This window comes from Uloborus diversus, chromosome 8 (genome assembly GCF_026930045.1).
Source record: "Uloborus diversus isolate 005 chromosome 8, Udiv.v.3.1, whole genome shotgun sequence".
NCBI lineage: Eukaryota > Metazoa > Arthropoda > Arachnida > Araneae > Uloboridae > Uloborus > Uloborus diversus.
This window is the reverse complement of record NC_072738.1, coordinates 125,957,527-125,977,929: the sequence shown is the minus strand read 5'-3', so window position 1 is coordinate 125,977,929 and position 20,403 is coordinate 125,957,527. Positions and strand designations below refer to the sequence as shown.

General features: G+C 35.7%; 1 protein-coding gene across 1 annotated transcript in view; it reads left to right on the top strand.

Moving 5' to 3' along the window:
• Window positions 1-3,533: 3,533 nt before the first annotated feature.
• LOC129227624 (P2X purinoceptor 4-like) overlaps window positions 3,534-20,403 on the top strand; it is a 30,450-nt gene continuing 13,580 nt past the window's right edge. Inside the window, 4 exon segments of the mRNA XM_054862215.1 lie at window positions 3,534-3,829; window positions 9,434-9,614; window positions 10,445-10,456; window positions 10,458-10,517. Coding sequence (XP_054718190.1) covers window positions 3,693-3,829; window positions 9,434-9,614; window positions 10,445-10,456; window positions 10,458-10,517 — 390 coding nt within the window. The 5' untranslated portion in view covers window positions 3,534-3,692.

The window sequence follows — 20,403 nt, the reverse complement described above, 5'->3', positions numbered from 1 at the left end:
CTCGAATAATACGGTACTTGCACAACACGGTTTCGATATTACACAGTACGAAACTTCAATTTAATACTTCATGGTTTTGATATAACACGAAAGTTATCTTTAATAAAGAAGACATTTCTTTTTTGTTTAATACATTCTGTTAATGTTTGATAACTCTAATGAGGTTTTACTTTGTTTTTCATGAAACTTGGTTTCGATATAACACGATAGACATGCTTTGATTTACATTATTTCTAAGTCTCGTATAACACGGTTTCGATACAACACGATACATATTGACATGATTTTTACTATGTACATGATTAATTAGTGTGAAAAATATGTTAATAAGTTTAAAAAAGTCTCGTATAACACGATTTCGATACTACACGGAACGAATACGAGAGACGCCTGTATATTTACAAGAAAATTATTCAGCTTTATATATTAAATAGTTTTATTAAGAATAATATTTAACTTTATGTTTCACATAGTGTTTTATTAAGAGTTTGTCAAATTTTAATCTATTCAGAATTCTATCATGTCTCATATGAAACACATTACTTGGAAAATTCTTTTCTATTTTAAACAATTGTTATCGTTTTTTTTTTTTTTTTTTTCTCCTTAATCCGTTTGCTATATGAACATTTTTCTGTATTAAACGTTTTTTTTTTTTTTAATTACTAAAAAGTCATAGTTTTGATTTTTTGAGCAATCACGATTGCTTATTGCTTTCACTTGACTGTCTTTGGCGTTGTGGTTCCTTTTTCAGCTTGGACCAGGCCTGCAGCACCACCGTCCACCGGCGGCGGCGCGGCTGGTCCTGAGCACTGTCCCCCGAAATCCACTTTTGCTGGGCAGTGGCGTCCATGTCCCACACACACGAACGCCTACACACACACACACGAACGCCTACACGCACACGCACGTACACAACACACACTCACTCACACACATGCATACATACACTTATGCACCCACACACATGCGCCTACACAAACACACACGCTCGTGATTGCGAAAAACATAATTTGAATTCAAGATGCCAAAAATTTAAATTAATTTTTTTTTTTTAAATGAAGGCTGTTTTGATTGTACAAGCACCTGACAGGCTCGTCATTTCAAAAAAAAAAAAAAAAAAAAACCAAGGGAACGATGCGGGAAAATACTCAGTTTCTATTGCAGGAGAAAATCAAGAGTAGGGAATTTTTAAACGGGGAGGGGGGGGGCACCCCTAGTCACGTTAATTTAATGTCTGTTAATCATGGAGTTGGAGAGGATAGGAATTTTTTTAGTTTGTCAGTTTGAACATACATTTGCCCTTTGTATACTTATATGCACATATTATATAAATTGGGCTAAGTAAATAACTTAATGAAGTAGTAACTTGCTCCTTGCCTTTTCGCTGCAATAAATTAATAAATAATAGTTTAACGTAACAAATCGGTGGGTAGCTTTAAGTCCAGGTAGGTTTGCGTTTTCTTTGAAGTGGAAGGGGGGAAAAATTCTAACATATTCTCTATTAGGAGGCAGCACAATCAGAAATATTTTTCTGCGGTCCTTCATTTCGAAATTTGACATGGAGGGAGGGGGGTGCACTCAATGGGAATTGACTTGGGGAATACAACGAAAAACACGCCCGCTATCCACTTATAACTAATAAAAAGCATTATTTTTCCAAACCAAGGGGGACTTTCGACCTTCCTCTCTTTCTTCCACATGGAGGGGGGGGGCAAGTGGGGGCTCAAGCCCCACCTTGGAAATTAGAACTTCCTTGCTTTTAGTACTTTTTTTCTAGCAAGAAAGTAAAAACATTTCTCCAGCCATTAATGAATAAATTATTAAAAATATCAAATTTTAATAACTCTAATCTTTACTGAAATCGGTTTCTATGCGGAAAGTACCTTACTAAACCATGGAAAAAATATATGACCCCCTCCCCCCTTAAAATTTTGCTTATGCGCGCCCAGGCCCCGAACCCCCCAAATGACGACGGACTTACTTGTGGCTCATTAGCAACCTTCGTATTTTCATAAGCATTCAAGGATTAGTGAGAATTGCTTGAGACTCCCCCCAATGAAGGTGCTCCCCCCCCCCAAAGCCCAATATCTAAGGTTGTGCTTCTGTTTTTGGGCGTCCACTGATGTCCTGTGAATTTCTTCATTTGCAAGGAAGTACTACTTTTGCTATTTACTCACGTTCTTAATAAGTCATACATATCATTTTATTACCAATCTCTGAACTTTCAATATTTATTGCCACAGTATCCAACTATTTATTGCTGCTTTTTCCAAAGCTTATGCATAACGGCATGAGGTTGGAAAAGCGATATACGGTTTATTTTGACACAAAAGTTAATATTGTTTCTCTTGAAAGTTGCGCATGCTGTATCTATGTTACAAAAAAAGAAAAGAGAGAAAATATTAAAATTTTTAATGAACCATTTCTAATGAAAAATGTTACAACTATTATTTTGCAGAAAAAGTTTGCAAAATTACTGCATCTAGGGGTTCCCCCCTCCCCTTAAGAGCAAGGGCTCACCCCCCCCCCAAAATAAGACCCCATAACAGGGAAAATATCACTCGAAATACCCCCCCCCATAACAATTTCGATGGTGCAGTGCGCCATGACCTCCCCAAGGTGGGTACCCCTCTGCATCTATGTGTTTCGTAGTTGTCCCTACCCCCCAATTGGGAGCAGCACCCAGGATACCCCTTAAAATTTCTGTGGTACGGTTCGCACTCAAGGGGGTCAATTAATATGTTATCAAAATTAAGGTAGTTAGTACAACGAGGGGGCCTCCGTAGCTCTGTGGTAGAAGCTTCGTCTTCCAAGCCGAAGATCGTAGGTTCGATTCCCGCCTGTGCCTTGAGTGTTATTTCCTTCTCTAGTGTTGTAAATCTTTCCTGTGTGTGTGTCCGGAGGCAAGGCGCTTGGCACGCAGTCCTCTATCAATGTGAAGCTGTCTAGCTTCTAAATAAATAATAGATAAATAAAGTGCAACGAGTGGGACTTCAGAGGAGACAGCATGATTGAAATTTTTAGGGAGAGGAGGGTTGACTAAAAGTTGTCTTTGTCGTTTTTAGGGGATCTCATTTTGGGGATGCATTTGAGGGGAGGGGATATCATTGTTCTTGAGGGGGAAGAGGAGCATCTCTGATTTAGGAAAGATTTTTTTGGTGCAAATGGAATTTCATAAAAAATGCGGAAAAACTGTAACGTCATTTAGTTTGTTATAATTCAAAATATATAACTTTAGAATACAGAACAAACCAGTTTATTTTCTTAAAATAATTTGCATTTAATGATGTTCACCATTCTTGAAAATACCAAATACATGAAAAAAGTACACTTAAAATCGGATAGAACATACTCCTTCAGGAAGTGTTTCCAAAAAGGAAAAATAAACTGCAACTGTATTGCTTATGGTATCGCACTTTTTTTTTGGCATCATGTTCGTCATGTTGATAAGAACTTGCCTTGAAATAGATGAAGTCGCCAATATGGTAACCATGGACCCAGGATCGTTCCTGCATTGACCGACGTGTTGATGTGAATGTGATGCTGTCGCAGCGTGATGTACTTATCTGGGGGGTTGTAATGATATCTGATTACCTATCTGGTATAAATACTGTTTTCTTTAATCAGATGTCCTTTCCCATAATTAATCTGTGATTCAAATGCAATAAGTTTGACTCTTTTCACCATCAATAATGACCAACTCAAGAGCAAAACAATTGTTCCTGTCGATTTTTGAGTATTATACTCCTAAAATAGTATTAATAAAGGATCTAAAAATAGGCATATTAAACAGACTCGTACAGCTGACTATAATCAGTTACATTATTGGGTAAGTGATAGCTATCATTGTACCATACTTTAATGATGGAAGTAACATGTGTTCGTTCACAAGGAAACATATGTCACTAAAATAGAGACGTACCGAGTACTCGGTAACTACTCGATACTCGGTCAAATTTTAATCAGGTACTCGGCCAATACCGAGTAGTTGTAAAAAATTGAAAATTGTTCAAAGCAGAGTTTACAATTTAAAAAAAAGTGCAAGCATATAATATACTGCAATAATTTGTAATTCAAATTTACAAGTAAAATTCAAATTTTGAGAATAATGAAGTTTGTTATGCTTCAATAGAGTATATCTTATATTTTAATTCCCCAAAGTTGATGAAACTTTTTTATTAAAAATAGAGCAAAAAAAGTAAGTACAGAAAATATGAAATGTTTATATTATTAAATGAATTTTAGCCAATTCCAAAATTATTTATAAGAAGCATAAAAATACCTTTTCTTAAAAAACAAAACAACGTTAAAAACACAAATGTATAGGAACACTGCAGATACGTGTTTTGGAATTACAAGGAATGCTTTTTTCAATGCACAAAATGTGAACTTACGAATTTAAAGACATCTGACAAATATCTGATTTTTTTACATTCATTAGCTCACATTTTATTCACTGAAAAAGATGTTCCTTGTATTACAGAAACATGTGTCTGCAGTGCTCTTGCACACTTGTGCTTTTAACACTGTTTCATTTGCTTTTAAAAATTATTTAAGTTTGCCGGACTAGAAGTATAGATTGATATGATTTGTTTTAATTCCAACTTGATTAATCCTACCTTTTATGTATTTGTTTATTTTTACTTTAAAAAATAACTTTCTTTTAAATAATGCATGATTAAATTCAGCTGGAATTTTGTTTTAAAACTATTATTTGGACATGAAGGTCTATACTACTATTCCAATGAGTTCATAATTCATCACGTGTGTGTCGGTGGTATTTCTGAAAGCATAATTGGAACTCAGTACTCGGCCGAGTAGTGAAAGGCTGAGTACTCAGCTACTCGGCCAAAGTGCTACTCGGTACTTCTCTACACAAATTTTTTGAACTGTGAGTATATTTTGCCTTAGATTAAGACTCAATGTTTACCAAAGCTTTTGTTTTTAATACAACAACTACATTTGTATTTAAATGACGTATTTCTCCAAATACTTTATGTGGGTTTCGTACTACTGAAAAAATGCAACGATATAATTAAAACACAGTTTTATTTTAATGATCAAGTATTTGAAGGAAATTTTGTCTAATTACAACAGTTTTGTGCGGAATCATATAGAAGTATGTTATACAACTGCAAAACTTCAAATTTATAATTTTAACTTTTGGAGAGGGGACTTCTATCGAAACTTTTATGTACTATTACCTGGACAATTTTCAGGGAGGGGATCTGAGAAACTTCTGCTCATCAAGAATCTCCCCATCCTACCCTAAGGTTTATTCCCTGCTATTCTTTTCAGGAGGTAAATTTGCTGAAGTAGTTCAACTGTGTTTGCAATAATAAGCACAAATTAACCAACCCTAAGGCAGAACCAGGGCTCTTTCCATAGGGTATAAGCCATGTACGGCATATACTCTCAAACATTTTTTAGACATATAGAGTGTACCCACCCTCAAGTGTGACAGATTGCATACACATATTGTGTGTAATGGATTACTGGGAGTATTGAAAAATGGATTACTGGGAGTACCTCAGAAAAATTGATGGGAATATCACTGGGCAGAACAACATGCAATATAACAACAGCCCAGTTTTGATATCCAGATACCAGGTTTCATTCTTTTTTATGGACTTATCAGTTTGGAATAGTCGATAATGGAGCTGGAGGCAGGTGGCATCTCATTGAAGCTGAAAGTGCTGACAAATCAGTTGCTAAACTAAATTTAGTTCACCATCAAGAGTCCACAGTTTTGGTGCAGTTCAGCTTGCCAATTTGAACGCAAAGCTTGGGTAATAAGCAATAAGAGTTCGGTTATTGACTGTCCCAGACTGATGAAGTCATAACTATCATAATTAGGACCAGAGCCGAATTTGGAAATGTGGAGGCCCCGGGGCAATGAAAGAAAGGAGGCCCCTAATCAGGGTTCGAAAAGATCATCATATTTTCGAAAATATCTGCTGTTTTGATATACATCCGAATATTTTGATATATACGTATATGTCCAATATTTTCGACCCGTGAAAGTTAGGATATTTTGTAAAAATTTTATTGTGTGGGCCCTTTGTTGTGGAGGCCCCGGGGCAGTAGCCCCGCCTGCCCTCCCTTAAATCCGGCCCTGACCAGGATGAACCTGCTGTCTCTGGATGTCACAACTGGACTATCAGTATTGCATGTATTTACCATGTTTAATACTTATATTAGTTTGCTTTTATTAACAATACTTCTAAACCCATTGTTTTAAAGTTTTCCACGTGCTGGGCAAAGGGCAAAAAGCCAACACATCAAACATACACTGATGCATAATTACATACTTTTTCTGACATTGAGGGGGGGGGGGGGGTCAACTGAGCCCTCATAATCCGTCAAATGACATATCTGCATACTTCATTGACTAAATATTTAAATACTGCTACAAAATATGGTAGCAGTATTCAGCCTGCAACTTGCTTTAGCTTTTGTTTATGGCCCAATGTACTAAAATCAATTGCAAGTATTTTATTTGTTAACAAATAAAAAATGGTTATAGATAAAAATTTTAAAGCATTGGACTTTCTCCGATTATGTGCTGAACATGAAAGGCTTAGAATTCTTTTGAAAATGTACTGAAGAATATTATAATTTTAGTTTCATTAACTTAGAAAATCCAAACAAATTCTGTCATAAGCTGGAAAATTTCTTTTTTTCGAATGACACCAATATTTTAAAAGTGAGTAAGTTTTCAATACCAAATGGGGGAGAAAATGCTAATTCACATAATAATTGGCATTATAACCCCAATTTAAGGATTGCCAAAAGAAAAGAAAAAGGTATAGTTAAATCCAGGAACAGAGATATTCAATGCAGTCAAATCCAGACTAGTGAAATGTGTATCATTTAATTGAGGAAATCGTTACATCGAGTATGGTTAAATCAAAGTTAAACTGTATATCTTGTAAATCAAGTTCTAGAAGGATGAGACCCAACTAAGAACACCCTCGATCAAGTCACCTTTTGAACTAAAAAAAATAAAAAAATAATAATCTAAATTCTGGTTGATCCATTTAGCAGCTATGATGCCACATGTAGATACATGTCAAACTTAAAACCCCAATTTTTGCATCCAGCGATTAAAAATTAAGTTTAGTAAGCTTTTGTTAACTGTAGTTCGAATCTGGTTTGCAATGTTTTAGTGCCACTTCATTATATCTTTTTTCAATAGTTATTATGACTCTCTAGATAAAATCAAAAATTGTACATTGTTCATCTTTTATAAACATTTTATTTTTTTATTTTAAAAATTTTTGTTTCTAAATTTTATGTTTTCGTTTGACTTCTGATGTCTTCTGTTATGTGTATCTTACATTAATTTTTTTTTTCATGCACCATTGTATGTCTCTTGACTGTCTGTCTCATTGTTTTTTTATGAGGAGAATGTTTGAAAAATTTCAAACCATTTTCTGCAGCTAAGAAATTATTAAATGGTGCCAGGGGTCTGGCCAGAGGATATTTGGGTCCGTTAGCGGACCCTTCACAAAAATCCGATCAACCAAACCGGACCTTTCACAAAATCCCGATCAAACAAAATGGACCTTTCACAAAATCCCGATCAAACAAAACGGACCCTTCACAAAATTCTGATAAATAAGATCAGATCTGTCACAAATTGTTTATTGAAAGAGCAAATCTGAAAGCAAAATAACGCATATTTCTGTGCATAAACCGATAATTTTTGGAACCTTTTTTTAAGTCAAATTAGATGGATCAGCTTATACAAAATCGGCTAATTTTGAAAAGAAAAAAAAAAATCGGCACTCTTGCGATGCTCCTGCAAGCGATAAATAATTACTACTGCCAAATAAATATAATGGTTGTTTGTTTTATCACAGCTAATTAGCAGCGGTGTTGTTGTAAACTTTTTTGAAAAGGCATTGGTAAGCACTTATCTCCGCTCATGATTTAATAAACAATAATAATATATATCTGCGAAATGAACTTAGAACTGCAAAGGGATAGTAAGGGTGAGGAAAAAATATGATCGCTTCAGTTAGGGTTACCAACTTCAAAACTATCACCACTTAGCGTCTGGCGTTGAACCTTTATAATGACTTGATTAGAAAATATTCTCATCATTTTGTGGGCTTGTCAATATTTGCGTTTTTACGGTGCGGTGCGATGTTTAATTGTTATTTTGGGAGAAAATTATATGGGTTTATATTTTTCGATGCCAACAAGGATGATTAACTTTATATAAACTCTTTTAATTACCGTTTTTTTTTTTCTTTAGATGTCTACATTTTGAAAAATGCAATCTTTTAACATCCGATATGAGAATCATATTTTTTTCTTTTTTTTAAGCTAACTTCGCTTTATTAGGATTCAAATAAATGAAAAGTCTCTTTATTTCTGTTAGAACTCTCATTTCAAGTTTTTAAAGCAAAATTCCATTTTCTGTTATGAGTCAAAAATTAAAATGCTGAATAGATGGTTTTTTTTTATTTTATTATTATTATTTTATTTTTTTTGGGTCAACTGTGTCCACAGATATTGATGATATGTTATCATAGGATTCTAAAATGCAATTTTAAAATAATTTTATCAAAAATATTTCTTTTACAAGCCGTTTTTATACTTTTGATGCCTTCACTTTGAGAATTGCGATCTCTTTGCATCCGCTATGGGAATCCGATTTTTCGAATTTTTGATGATTATTACGCTTTGTTAAGAGGTAAACAATTGAAATATCTTTTTATTTTTGTTAAAATCACGGAATTTATAAGTTTTAAACGAAATTCTGTGCTTTTTAAGAGTGTCTTGGGTCAAAAAGTTGAATGCTGAAACCTATTCTGAATTTTGTTTTATTTATCTATATTTTTGTTACAATTATTTTAAATACTGTACAGAAATATATCTAGTATAATTTCACATAATGCAGAATGGTAGATAAATATTGATACTTGAAAGAGCGATGCCACCCCCCCCCCCCCCCGCCAAATATCAGAAAAAAAATCCAGAATGATTTTCTCGACATAGAAGAGGAAATCACTCAACTTTAAGTTTAATTGATGCAGTTTGTGCCATCTCTAAATTATAAAATTTTGCTTTAAAAAAAAAAATTTTTTTTTTTTTTTTTTTTTTTTTTTTTTTTGCGAAATTTTTTGATTTTTCACAAAATTAATTCATTTTTCACAAAATTATTTGATTTTTCACAAAAAACGGACCCTGTGAAAAATCCTGGACAGACCCCTGGGTGCTACAAAATGTATTTTACCTCAAAAATTATAAAAATGGCATAGCTGAACAAAACTTCAAAAAGCAACAGACAATTACTTTTTATTCTATTTCAAAACAGCTCTTATGCCAGTAAAAGAAAATTACGTATTTGTGATTGGAATTCTAAATTTTGTTTGCAAATTTAATTTTCATTGCTCTTAATTTGGATCTACTTTTTTTCTAGGTATGCAATAATCTGGAACAAAGGGTATCAAGAATTTAGTACGATAGAAAGTTCTGTTACCACCAAAGTAAAAGGTGTCGTATACACTAATTTTACAAAAGACCAATTTGACCCTAGGATAAAAAATATTGAAGATTATCGTAGAATTTGGGATACTGCAGATTATGTTGTCCCTCCCTCCGTAAGTTAGAATTATTATTACTAAAAGTACAAATTGCTTTATATGTTGTTCCTATCATGGGCACCCATCCATGGGACTTAAGCCCCACCCTAGACAGTGGTGAGGCAGTTTTTTAAGCGTAAAGTTTGAGGATAAATAACAAGACTTTTCAACATTATCCAATAAATAATGGCTTATTAAACATTTCAAAACTTTAATCTACCGAATTTGATTTCAGAATCATAGCAATGCGTTTTAGATAAGAGATTTCGACTTGTTTTCTAAAATAAATGGCTGGATCCATTTAAATTTCAAAGCTGAACATCTTTACCAGTCTAATACTTTTTCTCTTTTATCCAGTACTTTGTAAATAGAAGAAAATTAATAAAAAAAGTTTTAAAAAATCTTAAAATTATCATTGAATCATCGAATCACAAAACTTTTATTAAGGCCCCCCCCCCCCCTGCCCTGAAATTACACATGGATGCCCATGTTTCATATGTCATATCGTTATTCAATCAATATTTAGTTGAATTTTGAAGTGTAATTTTCAGTAATATTGAATAAAAAGAGTTTTTGGTGCATTGCAAAGTTCATGTACAGTGAAATTCCCAAACTACAACCAGACAATAGGTCAGACAATTCATTGCTGTATGTTATTCCGAGATGTATATATTTAGCAAGAAATGTAGCATTTAGTTTCTAATGAAAAATTGAAATAAACATTGTAATTATTATACTTTTGAGCATTAAGATTTTAAAATCAGCCTTTTTTTTATTACGTTAAAGAAATAATGATTTTCTTTTCATCCTGTTCATGTTGATTAATTTTTGACTTTTGTTTACTGTAGGAAAACAATGCATTTTTTTGTTATTACAAATATTGTAATTACTTCAAATCAAACTCAAGGCACTTGTCCTGAGGTAAGTCAGCATTTATAAACTATGTTTTTTATTATTTATGGCACTAAGAAACTGTAGTAGAATTTCAAAAATTGGAGTCTCAAAAGACTGAGGTTCTGTTCAATTTGAAGCACTGTTTTATATTTTAAGATTTTTTAAAAATTTCTAATCATTTGCAATAAAATCTGAAAATCAAAATATTTTACTAATGTAAAACTTCTTTAACTACACACAATAAAATATCAGCTAATTAAAAGGTATTATTGAGAGGTCACCAATACTCATCAAGCTTACGTTCTACGTGCATGACCGGTAGCGACCGGTTAGTTAATCACGTGACAGCTAATGATCACGTGCTCCAATCAACCAATCAATTGCTTAGAATGGTAACCAATACGGTAACCGGTTGATCATAGAACGCTGCGGCTAGTAACCGGTTTCATACCGGTCAACCAGTGAGGTTCGTTGAACGCAAGGCAAGTGGTATGAAGTATGTATTGACTTCTAAGAGAGAGTTTTAGAGATGCATGAATTACCTTTGAGATGATTGACACGAAAAAAGATTGAAATTAATATGGATTAGCCTCAAAAAGCATGTGAAGGCCCCTTTTAGAACATTTCATTGCAATCAGAATGGAAGGTGCACAACTTGGTCTGGTACAAATCATATTCAGGACGTTTAAATTTTCTATGCCAAACTGGATTTGTGTCTTGAAAGATGCGTATATATACTCATTTACACATGCATGCATACTTACAGATGTCAGCCACCTAGCACTCCAGTGAGCCCTGCACCACCTAATGTAGTTGTTTTTTACAGATGTCGTGACAAAGCTTGTTAAAATGGATTCAAGGACAGTCAAAATGTATATTTTAGCTGTAGACTAGGTAACACTCATAAATAGGTGCATACATTATGATAAAAGTATTCAAAATTTGTTCAAGAGTAATTAAAAGAAAATTTCTTTTGAAATTCGAGTGAAGACGATATTTCCTCGTCGTTGTACAAAGAAAAATAGCAGATTAAAACTTTACTAAGAAGTTACGCTTGAAGTTACGTTGTCCAAATAGGGTTACATTTTAATCGCTATGAATTGCCCGGATAATTTGAGGTTTTACTTATAGAAAGTGGCAGGAGCCTGAACTCGCTCGTATTTTTGAGACTCTACTGTATATCTGAACTATGTTAAGCAGAAGGTTAAAAATAAATATACTTACTATTTCATTGCTTTACCATCATTATTTCAAACTTTCCAAGTGATTAAAAAAGCTAAGAGCAGTATACTCCTTGTTATCCGTGTAATAGGGTGGCACAGTCATCACTAGGGGCGACATTTCAGCATTTCGTTTGGGGGGGGGGGGGGGCGAGTAAGACATAACTTATTACAAAATTATTCATTTTGTAATAAGTTATGTCAGAAAACATCTGGGTACTAGTTTTTATGTTTTAGTAAAGTTTTAATCTGCTATTTTTGGAGTCAGGAAGAACAGAAAAATGTCTAACTATTGTGAGGTCTCAACGGTTCTTTTCGGCCTCCCACGACGATTACGTCTGGTTAGGGGGTCATTCTTGGAGACCACACGCAACCACTGCAGTTGTCCTACGGTCTTACACAAGATCCCCTTTCAAGATTACGCAAAGGTTGCGGTCACTACGGCGCCGCTCCTCCTCTTTTGTCTCGGAGCACAGACCACCCTGTGGTGAGAATCAAAGTTTTCTTCGGGGGTCTGAAAGGCTTCTGGAGGCAGAGATGGTTACGCCACGAGCCGGGACTGAGGTCCGAAATTCTCTCGGGAACGCAATGTTCCAAGGTTTGGTTTGTAAAGCCAATATATAACTTAACTTCCAACGAAGTTAGTCCTCTGTGGATAAGATTCCTGCATTTACAATCCTTGTAAATTAATTGTACATAGCTGTATGCAATTACTCCAGACAAATAAAAGTTTATTTTTATTATTTATGGTCTGGTACGTTACAGCTTTAAACTTATTTGGTGGCAGCTTCGCGATGGTTCCTCTATCGCCTCAATGAGACTGGTGAACATATTATTTACCATAGTTGAAATTGCAATTCATCCAGAACTGCTCTGCTTGGAATGTGCTCATCTTGTGCATCTTCGCCCATGTGAAATGCTTGTGTTCTTCTCGCCGTCCAGAAGTGACTTCCATGTTCGCCCCGCGAACCTATTTTTCCTGTGATGAAAAGTGATCGTCGTTGCATCAGAGCTGTGTGTTCTTCAAATTCTGTGCGCGTGTGAAAGAAGAAATTTACTTCTTGTGTTTTTAAAAGCGAAATCGTCGCATTTCCTTTTGAATTAACAACGGGCAACCCGTTAAGGAAATTTTAGAGATCGGTCATCGGACCTGAACCTTTTTGTGATAACCCTCCTGTGGTTCTTGCACATTTTTAGAGATCGGTCATCGTGACCTGAACTTTTTTTGTGATAACCTTCGGTGTTTCCCGCACGGATCCTAGTATCCATTAATTCGTTCCCTATCTCTGAATTTACACTTGGATATACCCTGATGAGGTCCTTTCTGCAATTGGGTAAGTACCCTTTTCATTTTTGAGAGTGACGGTTAGGGTGTAAAACTGTTCTTTTTTCTCTGTGTAAAGTAAAATTACTGTACTTTATGAACATGTATTTTGCTAGGATTAATGACACTTAACTTAATTAGGTAGTTCATTAACTTTTAATTTGGCAGTTGTCTTGTTTGTATTTTTATTTTTCGAAATTAAATTGTTTTGTAATCATGGCTTTCTTAAACAAAGCAAAAAAGTCTGAACTCCAGGAATTAGCTGAAGAACTGGGGTTAACTGTAACTCCTGATTTAAAGGTTGTTCATTTGAAAGAGTTAATTTCAAAAAGTACGGAGGACCCAGAAGTTATTAAAACAATGTTTGAAAACATAATTTCCGAAAGGAATTTGATTTTGGAAAAGGAGAAAGAAAAGAAACAGGAAGAGAAAGAAAAGAGGGAATATGAGTTAGAAATGCTCAGGTTGCAGTCTCTCCCACAGCAGGGAGCTGTTTCAAATGTAAACACTGGGTTTCGGGCATCAAAAGAAAATTTTGAATTTGTCAAATTCATCCCAAAATTCGATCCCGAAAAATCAGACATCAGTCTGTACTTGACTATTTTTGAGCGACAGGTCAAAAAGGCAGATATTTCCCAAACTAATTGGGTTTACTGCCTGTTAAGTTTACTGCCGCTGGACATCGTGCAGTTGATTGCTCGGGAGTCTGATGAAAAGTCAGAAGACTACGATCACATCAAACAAATTTTACTTAAGAAATTTAAATTAAGTGCGGAAGCTTTTCGCCAGAAATTTGTTCAACTGAACAAGCGGGTTGAAGGAACTTGGAAAGATTTTGCTTTCGAAAGCAAAAATTTTCTTGAGCAATGGCTTGAAGGTTTAGAGGTCGGGGACTTTGAATCTTTGAAAAGTCTGATGGTAACCGATCAAATCAAAAAGCGCGTAGCAGTAGAAGTGAAAGAGCATTTCATCGACGATTGGGGACAATACAAAGACCCTGAAAAATTAGCTGAACTGTTAGACAGCTATGAAAATATACGAAAAAATCCCAAACAGACAAAAACTCCGAAGAGTGAAAAGACCGCTCATAGGTCAACTAATGGGAAATTTGGGAACAACCCCTTATTGAATGGAGAACGCTCCGCGCCGGGGATGAACAATATGGGGAATTTCGAAAAGCGAAGGACACCCCGCTGTTATGAATGCAACAGTCCTAATCACTTGAGACCGTCTTGTCCGAAGCTAATGAAAGAACGGAGTGGGGGTAGCGAGTGTTTAAATCGTATTTCGGTCCCCAAGGAAAGGTGTCATTCTGAATTCTTAAATCCTTACATTCAGGAGGGCATTATTGGGAATCATAAAATTCTAATACTTCGAGATACTGGATCCTCGATTGATCTTTGTACTAGAAAATACGTTAATCCTAATTCTTATACAGGAGAAGTGGTGTGGGTTAAACAACCACTAGATGCGCATCACATTGCTTTGCCTCTTGCTGAAGTAGAAATTGAAGGGGAGCATTTTGGGAGGATAAAAACAAGGGCTGCCGTTTGCTCTGACTCTTTAGATACGGGGCGTTATTTGCTAGGAAATAAAACCGCTGCCTTGCTTAAGGAGCAAAAACAGTATGAATTTCCAGATTGTGAATTCTTAAACGCCGTACAGACTAGGGCGATGCTGAATAAATACAAATTGGCTGAAGATTGTGAGTCAAATCATGATTTTGGGAATGAAGCTCTGTCTGTTATCACTGATAAAAAGGATGCAGATCAAGGGGAAAATGTTGGGATTGAAGGGGATCAGCAGGAGGAGGAAACCCCGCTGATTATTCCGGCAGTAGAGCCTAACGCTCCAGAATTATCTCTTTTAGAAATCAGCCGTGAGGATTTAAAAGAACTTCAGCGGAATTGCCCAAAATTAAAACCAATTTTGGATATTGTGTCATGTAAAAATAAGACCTCCAACCGGGATAATTATAACATTAAAAATGAATTGCTAGTTAAAACGCAGACTGACCGGTTAGGCAACACGAAGGAGTTAATTATTGTTCCCGAGGTGTTAAAGGAAAAAATAAAGGGCATGTGTCATGAGGGAACTTCTGCTCATTTAGGAATTACTAAATCCAAAGATAAGTTGGTTAGACATTTTTTTTTGGCCGGGATGTTTCAAAGATATGGAAATGTTTGTCCGGTCTTGTGACCCCTGTCAAAGGGCCGGTAAACCTAGTGATAAAAAGAAGGCACCTCTAAAAATCGTTCCTATCATTGGGGATACTTTTAGCACCCTAAACATAGATTGTGTTGGGCCTTTAGTAGAATCACCTAACGGTAATAGGTATTTAGTCACCGCAATTTGTTTGGCCTCAAAATATCCAGAAGCCATTCCGGTGAAGGATATTGGGTCAGTTTCAGTTACGGATGCTCTTTTAATCATGTTTAGCAGAATGGGTTTTCCGGTGGAAATTCAGTGCGATCAAGGGCGATCGTTTACGAGTATTCTTACTTCTGAGTTTTTTAAGCGATTTGGTGTAAGAATTAAGCATAGTTCCGTCAACCATCCTCAATCTAATCCTGTGGAGCGGTTTCACAGAACCATCAAGCGATTAATTCGTGCATTATGTGTAGAGTCCGGACCTGACTGGGAGAAACACCTTCCACTAACTTTACTTGCCCTGCGCACGGCAGTTCATGAGAGTACGGGATATGCTCCAGCAGAGTTAATTCATGGGAAAAATCTTAGGACGCCGGAAACTCTTTTATATGAAAAGTGGATGGGAGATGATATTGAAAACGAGGGTGTAACCGAATACGTTTTTAAACTCATAAATCGTTTAAAAAGGTGCCAGGAGGTAGCCATTAAAAAAATGGAAGAGTCGCAGATTAAGAGAAAGGGTTACTACGATAAGCATACGGTAAAAAGAGAATTTAAAGTGGGCGATTTGGTCCTAATTTTGGCAACATCGAGGCCAACAAAATTTTCTGTTCAATGGGTTGGTCCTGGGACGATTAGAAGTAAAATTTCTGAAACAAACTACATTGTAGAATTGTCTGGGAAACGGGAAAGATGTCAAATCTATCACGTGAATATGCTCAAGCCCTATCACAAGAGACCGGAACAGATTAATTTGCTGAGTTTTGAAATGAAGGATGATGCATCAGCCGTTAACGATGTGGATTTCCCCACCATTGAAAGGGACCCCAACATCTATAATTTCAGTGAAATAGTTCAATCGAGTAATCTTTCAGATCGTCTAAATTCAGAACAAATTGAGCAGTTAGAGAGATTATTAAATAAGTATTCGAAGAGTTTTTCAAATGATCCTGGTCTCACTAATTTGGTTGAGCATGACATCGAATTAATAAGTGACAAACCCGTACGTTCAAAACCTTATCGTGCCTCGCATAGGCAAAATGAAATTTTGAAGGCAGAAGTTCAGAGAATGCTTGACCTACGCATTATTGAAGTGGGGGAGTCAGACTATTTGTTCCCCCTCATTCTAATTGAAGTCCCTGGAAAGGATCCTAGGCCTTGCATTGATTATAGGCGATTAAACGAAATTGTTCGAACAGAATATTTCCCGCTTCCAAATATCGAGGAACGCGTTGAACAGGTATGTGCAGCCAAGTACATTACGATTTTAGATTTTGCTAGGGGATATTGGCAAATTCCGTTGACTCCTAGAGCCCAGCGTTTAGCAGCTTTTTGCACAAATTTTGGGACTTTTCGACCCTTACGGCTTCCTTTCGGGCTACGGAACGGTTCTTATATTTTTGCTAAGATTACCTCAGAACTGTTAAAAGATTGTGAATCTTTCGCCGTGCCGTATATTGACGATATAGCCGTGTATTCCAACACCTGGGAATCCCATTTGAAACATTTAGATTGTGTACTCAAGCGCATTTCAAAGGCTAACCTAACTATTAAACCATCGAAATGCAGGTTCGCGCAAAATCATGTTAAGTATCTGGGACACATAGTAGGTTTCGGTTTCCGTTCTCCAGCAGAAGCGAAAGTAGAAAGCATTCGATCTTTCCCTACTCCGCGAACAAAGACGCACGTTCGTGCTTTCCTCGGATTAGCGGGGTACTACAGTTGCTACATTCCGATGTTTTCGGCTATTGCTGCGCCTCTCTCTGACACGTTGAAAGGGAAGTCGAAAAAGGGGGAAATTGTTTGGACTCCTGAATGCGAGAAGGCCTTCGGTCAATTGAAAGAAATGTTGACGAATCAGCCAGTTTTGTTTGCTCCGAATTTCAACCGTGAATTCATTGTGCAAACGGACGCGTCAGATCGTGGTTTAGGCGTTGTGCTTACGCAGTTTGATGAAAATGGGGAAGAACATCCCATTTTATACTTAAGTAAAAAGTTTTCAGACGCCGAGCAAAAATACTGCACGAGTGAGAAAGAGTGCGCCGCGATAGTTTTCGCTGTAAAGAAATTACATTTTTACCTCGATTCAAATTTACCGTTCAAGGTAATTTCAGACCATCATCCACTCGTGTGGTTGAATAAAAATTCAAGTACCAATCCTCGTTTAACGAGATGGTCGTTAGCTCTTCAGCCCTACAATTTTGAAGTCAAACATAGGCCAGGAAAAGAACATCAAAATGTCGACAGCCTAAGTCGTTCATTCTTTCAGTAAAAGAAAGGTTTGAAGGTTGTTGTTTTTTTTATTTAGCTAAGAAATTTTTATGCATTTTCACTTTTCATATGATAAATCACATAGTTTTGGATTATTTAGAGTTAATTTTAGAACAGAAAATAACATTAATAAATTTAATGTTAAATTAGTTCGGGTTGTAATAACTTTTGAAATATGTTTTAAGAGGTTGAGTCACTCTCAAGTATGGAAATGGTACTGCTCTCTTCTTGTCAGAAATTACTGTTTCATGTATGTGTAACTGTAATCACCGTGACTATGATTTCGAACTGTTTACACGTGATTCAAGTGTGACAAGATTTGCATGACAGTGTGTTGGACTTATTTCAAACTATTTGAACTGTTTCCAAATTTTTGAACTTTCCACCCATGTGAAAAGTTCCCTTTTTAAGGGGGAAGGAGCTGTGAGGTCTCAACGGTTCTTTTCGGCCTCCCACGACGATTACGTCTGGTTAGGGGGTCATTCTTGGAGACCACACGCAACCACTGCAGTTGTCCTACGGTCTTACACAAGATCCCCTTTCAAGATTACGCAAAGGTTGCGGTCACTACGGCGCCGCTCCTCCTCTTTTGTCTCGGAGCACAGACCACCCTGTGGTGAGAATCGAAGTTTTCTTCGGGGGTCTGAAAGGCTTCTGGAGGCAGAGATGGTTACGCCACGAGCCGGGACTGAGGTCCGAAATTCTCTCGGGAACGCAATGTTCCAAGGTTTGGTTTGTAAAGCCAATATATAACTTAACTTCCAACGAAGTTAGTCCTCTGTGGATAAGATTCCTGCATTTACAATCCTTGTAAATTAATTGTACATAGCTGTATGCAATTACTCCAGACAAATAAAAGTTTATTTTTATTATTTATGGTCTGGTACGTTACACTATATTTAATTTGCGCTTCGAAGATAATTCTCTAACCTCCTGACACACAAAAGTCAAAATTGGTTGACATTCAGTTCTCCCACAACTTTCTGGTTGTGTGCTGAGATTTTTGCAATGAGAAAGAGGCTCCATTGTAGCCTTGCAATAGCTATATGATATATTTTCGTGTTACTTTATGCGTTATTTACGTTGAATTTTCAATTTAATCACACATCTTTCAAATGACTGACCTGATTGAAATAGTCAAAAAAACAATGGAAGCGAGAAAATTATGTGAAAAAACAAATTTCCATCAGATTTCTCTCTTTGAAATAACCAAGAAAGCTTTTTAAATTTGGCTAGTATTTATTTTGCATCATTAAAAAGTATATACCCTTCTTCACAACGCGAAATTTCGACTTACGCGAGGGGGTCTTGGAATGCATCCCTCGCATAAGTCGGGACTCGACTGTAGTCGCAATTCACGAAATTATTCCTCTTCTCTCATGCTATTACTTAGAAGTGTAATATTTTCTTTTCGGTTTCTGTAACTGAGCTACATAATATTGAACTTAAGACCAATGATAAATAGATCTCATCAAATCCTGTCTCAATTTCTTGAGAAACTGAATTGATCATTTTATTCAAAATATTAATTTAATATTTTGGCTAAAACTTCATGTGGGTTTTGTCACCTCTTCTACATTGACATACAGTAAAAACTAATATGGAAAGTTCTGTCACCAAGTTCCACACTTGGTTCAAGTATGCATTAGTACAAAAATTACTTAGAGTTTCAATTGTCAATCCAAGAATTAAGATTAGCGGATTGAAATTTTTATAATAGTGTGTAGCATTGTTCAAAAAAACGCTCCATAGTATAAATAAAGTAAACAAAAATTTGAACAAAGTCATACATATTAAAATGACTTCAAATTTTTTACCAATGAAAAGGTCACTTTCCAGTAATTCTTCCAGAGGGCTTTTATAGATTCAACTCTTGAATATCATCTTGTGCCACTCAGAGATTGTCAAGTAAAGAGCCTCAAGATATATTTGTTGATGTGAAAGTATTTTTTTGATGTGGGATGTTTTTCAAAAATAGCATATCTGTACAAAAAGTTTCCATGAAAGCATATAATACATCAAGTTGCTAAAATGTGTTTCTAGTACAAGGTATCAATGAGCAAATTACCAGCTAAACATTAAGTTATAATATGAGCATAAAAATTTATGTGAAATGAAATGGAGTTTACGCATAAAAATTGCGCAATCTCAACACTGTACGAGCATCTCATACAATATGCACCATCATAGAGTGCACAATTTTCTCAATCAGTTTTTTCTGTTCTGAAAATGCAGGCAAATGATTTTCTAAGATATCTAAATTGATTTTACCCATTTTTTATTATTCCTATGGAAAAATTTCAGGGTGCAACCGCCCCTCCTCGCCCCCCTATTTGGTCATCATGGATAAGTGAATTTCGCAAATATTCCATAAAATAGGTAAAAAACAAATCTAGTGTACTCAATAGCTTTAAAAAAATCAATAACACTTGCATACATTCAAGCTATAGCTGAAAAGAATAACTGCAAATGTAAAAAATGTTATGTAAATGCTAAAGAAGGATTGCTTATTATTGCAACTGAATTACACATCATATGCGGGCAAATTGTGCAAGTTGATTAACTGAAGCAGATGAAACTAGGTTACACCAAAAAAGTATACGAGAAGAGAGGGGAATTTTCGTCCAACATAACTGGTCTGGTCATGTTCAGCGAGTAAGTAATGTAGAGCTAAAAATCAGATTTCAACTAGCAATGTAGATCCAAAATCAGTTAGTATTGTAGATCT